Source organism: Talpa occidentalis, unplaced genomic scaffold, assembly GCF_014898055.3.
Source record: "Talpa occidentalis isolate TD23 unplaced genomic scaffold, MPIMG_talOcc4v2.1 talOcc4.4, whole genome shotgun sequence".
Lineage (NCBI taxonomy): Eukaryota > Metazoa > Chordata > Mammalia > Eulipotyphla > Talpidae > Talpa > Talpa occidentalis.
In genome coordinates, this window is record NW_023604295.1 from 3030115 (window position 1) to 3040106 (window position 9992).

At 48.7% G+C, this 9992-nt stretch overlaps 1 protein-coding gene across 2 annotated transcripts; it reads left to right on the top strand.

Moving 5' to 3' along the window:
- Nucleotides 1-5914, top strand: HMGN1 (high mobility group nucleosome binding domain 1). Of its 2 annotated transcripts, XM_037524934.2 has the most exons (6): nucleotides 1-49; nucleotides 360-392; nucleotides 469-498; nucleotides 574-624; nucleotides 3008-3136; nucleotides 5056-5914. In XM_037524934.2, exons 1-6 carry the CDS (start codon nucleotides 35-37, stop codon nucleotides 5101-5103), a joined length of 306 nt encoding a protein of 101 aa, XP_037380831.1. In that variant the 5' UTR covers nucleotides 1-34; the 3' UTR covers nucleotides 5104-5914. The 2 variants fall into 2 exon arrangements, with proteins under 2 accessions (XP_037380831.1, XP_037380832.1); XM_037524935.2 differs by lacking the exon at nucleotides 469-498 and having other exon boundaries at nucleotides 2-49; nucleotides 5056-5913.
- The last annotated feature ends 4078 nt before the right edge of the window (nucleotides 5915-9992 follow it).

Here is a 9992-nt window from a genome sequence, read left to right on the forward strand (position 1 = left end):
CAGGCACCCGGCACGCGCCCGCCCCGCCGCCACGATGCCCAAGAGGAAGGTGAGCGGCGGCCGCCGCGGCCCGCGCACGCCCCCTCGGCCGCCCGGCGCCCCGCGAGGCCCGCGCCCCGCCGCGCCCGCCGCGGGGGGTGCGGGCGGCGCGCGGGGCGGGCGGCGCGCGGGGCGGGCGGGCGCCCGGGGGGCGTTCTGGAACGTTCGGCCGCCGGAGGGGCCGGGTGGGCGATTCGAACGCGGCGGCGGGAAGCCGGTGACGTCACGCGGCCGGGCATTGTTCTCGCGGCGCGGGCCGGGGGCGCGGGCCGGGGCCGGGGCTGGCGGGCGGCGCCCACTCCCGTCCCTTCCCTCCGCAGGTCAGCTCGGCCGAGGGGGCGGCCAAGGAGGAGGTAAGCGCGCGCGGCCGGCCCGGGGGCCCCGGGGGGGGGCGCCCGCCCGCGGCCCATTGTCCTCTTCTCTCCGCAGCCCAAGCGGAGGTCGGCCCGGCTGTCGGCGGTGAGTAGCGCCCCGACCCCTCCGCGCGCGGGGCCCGCGCCCGGGGCGACGCTCACCCGCGGCCTTGCTTTCCAGAAGCCCGCGCCCGCGAAGGTGGAGGCGAAGCCCAAGAAGGCGGCGGGAAAGGTAGGTCCGCGGGGGCGCCGGGGCGGCCGGGCCTCGGGCTGCGAGGGCCTCGGCACAGGCGCGCGCTCGTCGCCGCGGCGTCCTCACCGCTCAGGGAGCGGCCCGCGGCGCGCTTCGGCGGCCGGGCTGAGGGCTGAGGGCCGGACCGCGCCGGGGCGGCCTCGCGCGGCGGTGCCCGGACGCCCCGGACGCGGCCCGAGCCGAAGGGCGTTTGTGTCGCGCGCTGCGGTTCTTGCGGCCTCGGCGCCGGCGGCGGCGGGAAGGGGGCGTTCTTCTAGCGCGAAGCCGGGCGCCTCGCGAGGGAGCCGCTCACCTGGCGCCGGGGGGCGGCGACGCGGCTAACGGGGTCCGCGGGTGGTTCCCTCGAGCGCGCGCGAGGAGGCGGACGGCGTTGTGGGCGCCCCGGCCCGTGCGCGCGTCCTCAGTCAGCGGGACCGGCCCGAGGGGGACGGGAGGCGGGTCACGTGACGGGCCGGCGGCGAGGTTGCTCTGGGTTACCTGCGTGTTGGCGACAGAGAGGAAAGTACTGAGAGTCGTTGACAGCTTTGATGTGTGTAGCGTTAACCGTTCCCTGCGCAGCCCACGGCTTTCCTCAGGAGTTCAAGGTGTGATTAATGGTCTTCACTTAAAACTTAGGTGAGATTGCACTATCTGACGTCTCCTCTCTCCTCCCTACCGTCCGCCCCCCAACAGTCCTTCATACTGTCACCACCTTCCCGAAAGTTACCTGGAACCTCAACGCTGCGTAACCGGAGTTGTTTTTTTCTGTCATTATACAGAGCTGCGTGCAAAAATCCATCCTTCAATAATAGGAAGTTCTTTTTGTGGTTTAAGTAAAGGGGTGGGGAGTGGAGGGTATGTGTAGTAAATCAATTTAGAGCTTGTGGCAGGAGAAGGCAGCAGCTCTGTACAGATACCTCGGGAAGGGCCCAAAGGCCGAAACTGTAGGGCGTCTTGTTGCACAATGTTGGCCTGAGTGGTGCACTGTCATCCCTCTTAGAGTTTCTGCTTTTTTAATAAACGAATTGGCTAAACTGCTGTGCTTCTCAGATTTTTCTTCCCTGTTCGTCTCTTTTGATACATTCTAAAAATTCATTTCCAAAGAAAACAGTTCAGATTTTACCCTCAGTTGGGTTTGGGACATCACATATAGTCCTCTTTTTCCACCTCAGTGAGGTCACCAGGTAAGTCTTTGTGTTGGTGTTGCCTAAGGGAAAAGACTGTTCCTTTTTCTGGGAAAATGGGAAGGAAGAGGTGTGTGACTTGTAAATTTTCTCAGAACATTTTAAAGGTTAAGCCTGTTAGGGAAACATACTGATTTGTTCCATTTAGCTTATTAGTTAAAAAGGGGTGTTTTGGTATAGGTTACTGTGTGTACTGTTCTTAGTTTCAAAAAGGTTTTGTGTGTTTATGCTACTGCTTAAGTGGTTGTGCAATTAGTGAGAAATTAATCAGATTACAAAGGGACAGCTTTTAATTACAGAAGCGATGATGACGCTCAGTGGTAGCAACATCCGAGTAGCCGTGTGTCCAAAACATGTTTACTTACGACAAGTTCTGAAGGGTTGGCTTAGCAGTTGTCCTGCCATCTTGCCACAGGGGATGCCGGCTGGTACAAGCACGGGGCGCTGATTTGATCCCTCTTGGCACTGAGCCTTGAGAGACGTACATGCTTGTGGTCGGTGAGGGCTGGCATTGGTCATGGGGTTCTTCTGTATCCCCATCACTGGCGACCTAACTGCAGTTTGTTACATTCTTTCTTCGTAAGAAATTTTAAATATTTGTTGAGTTTCTCTCCTATTGATGAAAATAATTCAAAAATAGTTTCATACTGCCTCAAAATCATTGCAATTATAAGCCTCTTTTAACGTCCTACTAACACCTGTAACTGCCAGGCTATTCGAATACTTACGTGAAAACATTAAACTCAAAATTGATCCTTTAGCTGCTCGTAGGATACCAGGGGACTGACTGACATGCAGCGTGGTGCTGTTTTTCAGGTGAATGTCCTCACTGAGGGTGAACGGCTCGTCAGGACAGTGATGGCTGATAGTTGGGCCGTTGTGCATGCTTGAGAGACGTTTGGGGTGGATGAGGCTCCCGTGGGAAGAGTCCTCGGCTAGTCCTCGCCTCACTCTTCTGTCCAGTGGAGCTCACAGGGCAGCGGGAGGTGGAGAATGGGGAGTGGAGGGGGGCGTGACCTACCCTTGACCTTAGTGTCCAGCACCTTCCTGGTAACTGGGGTGGGCCAAAAGGGGGCTCTCTGGTGGTGTGACGCGCTGCCGCGTGACACGGCTTTAACGGTGCCGTTCTGTGGCGCTGCCTTTACAGCAGAATGTCAGTGTAAAGTTCACACTTACAGCATACCCCTGTTCTGTCACAGGATAAATCATCAGACAAAAAAGTGCAAGCAAAAGGAAAGAGGGGCGCAAAGGGGAAGCAGGCGGAGGTGGCTAACCAAGAAACTAAAGAAGACTTGCCAGCAGAGAACGGAGAGACTAAGAACCAGGAGGTGAGGCGTGCTTGTGCGGTCTTTTGACGCTGGACAAAAAAATAATGAAATTGTGTCTTTGTGTGCAGCTGAAAATATAGCCTTTGTTTATAATATTTAAAATTTTGTGCTGTAACTCCAACTGAATAATTTTAACTAGATGATATTTGCCAAGTATATATGAAAATAGCTTTTTAAGTTTGTGAACAGATACTGTAATATATTTAGAATTTCTCCAGTCACACATCCATAATCTGTGTTGCACGCTGGAGGTGTGTTACTGTCATTCCTGATGTATTTAAAAAGATACCTAAATGGTAGGACATTTTTGTTGCACATCACCTTGGGGACTTTGTTAAAGAAATACTTCTCACATTGCTGTAGCAATTTTGTGTATTCTGCATGTTACTTGCAACTTTTGGAAACCAGTCCCCTCATTTGGCACATTTGTCCCACTTTCATTTCTAATGAAGGCTTATTTTTCTTAAAAGCAGCCATGTGTCTAGGACTCAGTAATAACTTAGAACAAATTTCAAAAAACCTGATGTCATTCATCTTTAAGCTATGAGGAAAGCAGACTTTTTAAGTAAACTGCAAGGTTTGTTTAAGTACTTTAGGCTTTGTTTCATGTTGTATTGGGTAAACTAGAAAAGATAGCGGTTTAAGATTAACTTTGAAACTTAAATTTGTAGGGTGTTTTTTTTTTGTTTTGTTTTTTTCAAGAAAGCTACACCTAAGTTTGGCTTTTTTAAAATTTATTTATTTATTAAAGATTTATTTATTTATTTATACAAGCACTGGGTACAGTCAGAAGCGCGGGAGGGTGAGAGAATTCACCAGAGCCAGAGCGGGGAGCAGAGCAGGCAGACGGACCGAAGTAAACTGCTGAGGGGAGCAGCGGGCGGCAGGAGAGGTCTGCGCGCCATGTGGGACCCTCCTTCCGTGGCCGGGGAGCAGCCGGGGATCGAACCGGTGCTACAGAGGCTGCGGGCAGCTTTGCAACCCAGCGCTCAACCACTGTGCCACCAGGGAGGCCCGTACACCTAAGTTTTAATTTCTAGTTCTAAGCACATTTAATACATATTGTTAATATGCTATCACTAATCCATTTTAAAGAGGGGTTTGACCTCAAACATGTTACAGGCTTCAGTTGATTTTCTTGACTCAATAGTGGTCTTTTTCTGTAGGGGCACTGAGCACCAAGCATGGCATGAGGGCATACGGGTGGGTCCTGCAGGCATGCCATCACACTGCATCTGCCCATCACAACTAATCCTTATTGTGAGAGTTGTAGTGCGTGCTGTTTGGTACATTAGCACCGCAGTAGGTACCTCACAGCCTGTTCTGCTTAGCAACCTAGACAACACTTCACTGACTAGTGAGCATGGTCAAGAACAGTGAAATGGGGAGCCTCCCTGGTGGCGCAGGGGGTTAAGACACAACCAGTGAAGCTAGCCACAGCCACTGCAGCACGAGTTTGATCCCCGGCCAGGGAGCTACCCACATGGCGCAGCAGACCCCTCTCTCCTCACTCTCCCACTGCTTCCCTCAGCGCAGTGTATTTCAGTCAATCCACCTGTTCTGTTTCTTCTCTGGCTCTGGTGAATCCTCACGCTCTGGCCTGTACCCCAGTTCTTGTATGCATAAATAAATAAGTCTTTAAAAAACAAAAACAGTGACATGTCAGATTTGTGCACTAAATGCACCACAAAAGACACTGCTTACAGATAGAGCTGAGACAGTGGGGTCCCCGCAGGTGGGTGTGCCTGGGGGCGTCTCAGTGTGCTTGCTGCTGTATCTGCACATGGCCACGGAGATGCGTGAAGATTGGTTTGCTGTTAAAATAAATTTTAGCGAGTAGGGACCAACCATTTCTAGCTTAATGGAGCAGCAGTGCTACAGAAGCCATGGTTGATCGTTGTTTGTCCTTTGATTTACAGAGTCCAGCTTCTGATGCCGCAGGAGAGAAAGAAGCCAAGTCTGATTAATGTCATGTACCATGTCTTACCAGTGCTCCCTGTCTCCCTTCTTGTACAATCCAGAGGAATATTTTTATCAACTATTTTGTAAATGCAAGTTTTTTAGTAGCTCTAGAAACATTTCTAAGAAGGAGGGAAACCCACCTCATCCCATTTTTTAAGTGTAAATGCTTTTTTTTAAGAGGTGAAATCATTTGCTGGTTGTTTATTTTTTGGTACAACCAGAAAATAGTGGGATATTGAATATGGGAGGCTTTGATTGTCTTGGGCGTCTGCTTAGCATTCCATAGACGGGGAAGTTTTTATATCCTGTTGTATAAAGCTACTAAATGGCAGTTTGCAGTCACAGTCGTGCATCTAACGTGAACATTTTAAACTTCTATTCCCGCGTCATTTTTTGGTAGGATTGTTTCCTAAAGAAAACCACTCCTTTCTCTGGGCTCTCCTGTCAGAATTTCGTGCACTCTGTAACATCTTTGGTCCTGGTCGTCCAGTTTCCCTAGTAACTATGTGCTGTGAAAGATTGGGAAATTTGAGTATGTAGTGTGTATGATGCTAAATTGTGGATTAGTGAGACTTACAGTGTATCAGCTTATCAGCATTTGAAGAGATTGGTACTTGATGTCCACTTAAGGAAAATTTGCCTCCAAAGTTTGAGATGGAAAGTCTCCGGAATAAATGTTTAGAAAAGAATCATGAACTTTTTTTGGTACGTAAAAGACTTGTGTACAAAGTGAAATGTCTGTGCTGATTATCAAAGCAACAATAAAGTCATAGAATGTTTCCTTGAAGCATGTGAATTTTAAGTTCTGGTTTACATTTTATTTTAAAGAGTTTCTGTATTCTAAAATCTTTTAACTGGTTGCTGTTCAGAGTATTTTCTAATTTGTTCTTTGAAGATGTTTGTGTGGGGAAAAGAGTCTGGTGCCCTCTGAAGCGAAGTGGATGCATCATCGCTCCTCATAGGCATTAACTACGAAATAAGCCAAAACCAGCTTTGGTATTTTCAAGGTTGTTCATGTATGTTGAATCTTCACTCTCTAAGAGTCTTTAGAGGTGGTGCTGGACACCTGTGCCACTTGGTATATGCAAAAAACAGGGTCAGAAGAAGCACCTCACTAAGGGGGGGGGGAACCACACAACCCTGCCTTTAACAAGTTGTTTTGCCTGTGGACTGGTCAGGAGGCTTGGAAGCTCTTGGAGGTGTGCCTCAGAAGAGTCATCTTGAGGGGGTTCATAGGGAATTTTAAGTGACATCTTAAGCCAGGTGGGACTACAGTAGGAGCAGAGGCAGTGAGGACAGTTGACTGCCACAAAGGAGGGTGCTGACAGCTCCCCGGGGGTGGGGAGGACCAGCCACCACGTCCTGGTGATTGTTACGTTGTGAGGGCTGGAAACTGATGAATTTCCTATCACTTCTCGGTATAAGCGGACCAGGTTAGTTCTTGGGTATGTAAACATAAAACATTGCACTAAATGTGCAAAGGACGCCTTAAGCACTTTTTTTTGGTATCAAGTTTTCTAGTACCTGTCCATTTGTACTAGTTAGGGCATCTGAAAACTGACAAATGCTGTGAGTTTTAGCCTGGTAACATCTGGCAGTGCTCCTTTGCACTACACATCCTTCCACCCCCAGGAAGGGTGAGAAATGTTCACAGTCACAGGACACTTTTCTCAGTTATTCTGAACTCCCTGCTAACTAAATGTTTTCTAAAATCACTAACAGGATTTTTTGACTTACTGATTGATACAATAAAGTGTAGAAAACTGGAATGGAAGTGCTAACTCCTGCTTCCCTTCAGCATTACTCTTGTGATAAAATGTACCCTTAGCTGGTTGGTCTCTTAAGCTGTTGATGGAAGCAAATTACTTCAAACACCTTGAGGCATATTTTCTGGGATCAGTAATCAGCAAAAATGGCTCTTGCCTTTTCAGCAGCTAGTTCTGAACTGAGGGAGAATGGCTGATAAAATCCTCTCAAAGGGACAGGAAGGGGAACTAGTAATGATGCAGTGGAATTTGTAAAGTAGAATACCCATTTAACGGAAACCCTCGTTCTTTGCCTTGTCAGGGGTTGAATCTGGGCTTTGAGACAAAGCTTACTCCAGGGACAAGTCATAGAGCTAAGCCCAGACTGGGAAAAACATGCAAGAACTGCGGACAGGCTAAAAACACTCATTACTCACTCACCACCTATTTAAAGACGCGGAGCCTGTGCTTACATGATTTTACCAAAATGGTGTCACCTATTGTGTGATCTTTCCCCTCTGTTAATGAATCTACTGTGGGATCTGTAAGCCCTGCATTGTGTTGGAGAACATGACGTATCAGGCATTTCCCCACTAAAACCAGCACTGAGACTAGATCCGAGTAGTTTCTCCTAATCTTTACATATAAATCCTAGATATATTGGCCTATCACAATGCACAGTTGTTCTGAGTTTGCAGTAAAAATTGCAAGAGAGTTGAAAGTTGGAGAACGCTGGGCTTGACAGGCGTCAAGTGGGAGAGTTAATATGGATGCTGGGAACAACTCAGGAACAAATGGGTTTTCTGACCTTGAAAAGTCAGGTTATGTTTCTGAAAGACTGGGGGAAAAAATCGTTTACTCCCAGAAGTAATATAGCACATCTTGATGCATTTTCTTCCTACATGTTTGGATTTTTCTTTCATTATAAAATGTTCAATACTCGCTTAACAGTTCACGGGGCGGGGGGGGGGCGGGTTTAAGCCATAATTTGGCCATTACAGCTGTTCATTTGTTTTTAGTGATTTTACTCAAAAGTATTTTACTGAGCCCTATTTACCACACAACCCACTAGCCGCCAGACCAGCACCAATCCCACCCATGGGTAGGATTTATTTTTTTTTAATAAGCAATCTTTATTTTTAAGATTTATTTTTATTTATTTATATATACAAGCACTGGGTACAGTCAGAAGCGCGGGAGGGTGAGAAAATTCACCAGAGCCAGAGCGGGGAGCAGAGCAGGCAGAAGGACCGAAGGACACTGCTGAGGGGAGCAGCGGGCGGCAGGAGAGGTCTGCGCCCCATGTGGGACCCTCCTCCAGTGGCCGGGGAGCAGCCGGGGATATAACCTGTGCTGCAGAGGCTGCGGGCAGCTTCGCAACCTAGCGCTCAACCGCTGTGCCACCGGGGAGGCCCAGGATTTTTTTTTTTTTAATTTATTTATGCATACAAGAGCTGGGGCACAGGCTGGAGGTGTGGGGAGGGTGAGAGCATTCACCGGAGACAGTGGGAACAGAACAGGCAGATTGACGGAAGTACACTGCTGAGGGGAGCAGCGGGCAAGTCAGGAGAGGTCTGCTGCACCTTGTGGGTTGCGCTCTGACCGGCTTGGGATCAAACTGCAGAGGCTGCAGACAGCTTCATAGGTTGTGTCTTAACCCTTTGTGCCACCAGCGAGGCCCTATTGGTAGGATTTTGAAGCACATAAGGTTGGATACTTCAAAAGTACTATCTATACCTTACCAAATATTAAAAGTTCCTATAAACTACAGTAATAAAAGCAATGTGATTCTGAAACAGACTAGGCCAAGACAGGTGACATATGATGAAGATGGCGTTTCAAATCTCCAGGAAGAGTCAATGAGTTTCAGCAGCCCCCTCCTGGGAGCCTGTGACCTCAGGGCATTTCTTTTCACAAACCTTTCTCTTTGCAAAGCTGCAGTGGCCACTTTGTGCCCACTAGTGTCTGTTCAAGTGCTTCCCTTTCCCCTCTCCTAACAAACCTGTCCTTTTACAATATAAAAGAAATCAAATTTTTAAAAAAGATTTATTTATGCATACAGGAGCTGGGGTACAGGCCAGAGGTGCTGGGGATGAGAGGATTCACCAGAGACAGAGTGGGGAACAGAACAGAAGGATTGACTGAAACACACTGCTGAGGGGAGCAGTGGGGAGACAGGAGAGGTCTGCTGTGCTGTGTGGGACACCTCCCTACCTGGGGATCAAACTCAGGCTGCAGTGGTTGCAAATAGCTTGATAGCACTGAGACTTAACCCCTGCGCCACCCAGGAGGCCCTAATATAAAAGAATTTTAATATGTAAAAGAATTGCAGTACCATTATCCTCTTGGGCAAATATACACTAGATATCTATTTGACATGGAAGGCAGTCCAGAATACATGATTAAATAATAGATGCCAGTTGTAAAACAATACACAAGTATATAATTCCTTTGTCATAAATACATTTGTATAAGCATTAAATGAGGGGACTTGTAAACTGTTAGACTTCAAATTCCTGGGATTGAAGATGAGAGAATAATGGTTAGAAAGAGAATTTATCCTTTATGTATGTCCATGATTTGAATTTATTAAAAGACATATAATAATTGTTTAAAAAAATATCGACACCAAGGAGATTATAAAAAGAAATCCAGGGCTTCCCCGGTGGCGCAGCGGTTGAGCGCTGGGTTGCGAAGCTGCCCGCAGCCTCTGCAGCGCTGGTTCGATCCCCAGCTGCTCCCCGGCCACCAGAGGAGGGTCCCACATGGTGCGCAGACCTCTCCTGCCGCCCGCTGCTCCCCTCAGCAGTGTACTTCGGTCCTTCTGCCTGCTCTGCTCCCCGCTCTGGCTCTGGTGAATTCTCTCACCCCCCGTGCTTCTGACTGTACCCAGTACTTGTATAAATAAATAAAAATAAATTAAAAAAAACAAAAAAGAAAGAAATCCAGACTGGAATCTGTTGGGTTTTTGGTTTGTTTTTCAGTTTAGCGCTGAGCTAGAGATTCTCCAAAATAAGGCGAAGATTCTGGGGTTCCCATTTGAGGGTGAGTTGGACACGTCCCTCGTGGGGCTAGAGGTCCAGACTGAATCTGGAGTCCTGATCTCCTCTGGGGACTTTCGGCCCCCAGCCGGGGCCAGTCTGGCCCGA

Bases quoted from the DNA above. Each gene is read 5' to 3' on its own strand.
- HMGN1 (XM_037524934.2), top strand. The intron at 393-468 runs GTAAGCGCGCGC...TTCTCTCCGCAG, and splicing joins AGGGGGCGGCCAAGGAGGAG to CCCAAGCGGAGGTCGGCCCG. The intron at 499-573 runs GTGAGTAGCGCC...CTTGCTTTCCAG, and splicing joins GGTCGGCCCGGCTGTCGGCG to AAGCCCGCGCCCGCGAAGGT.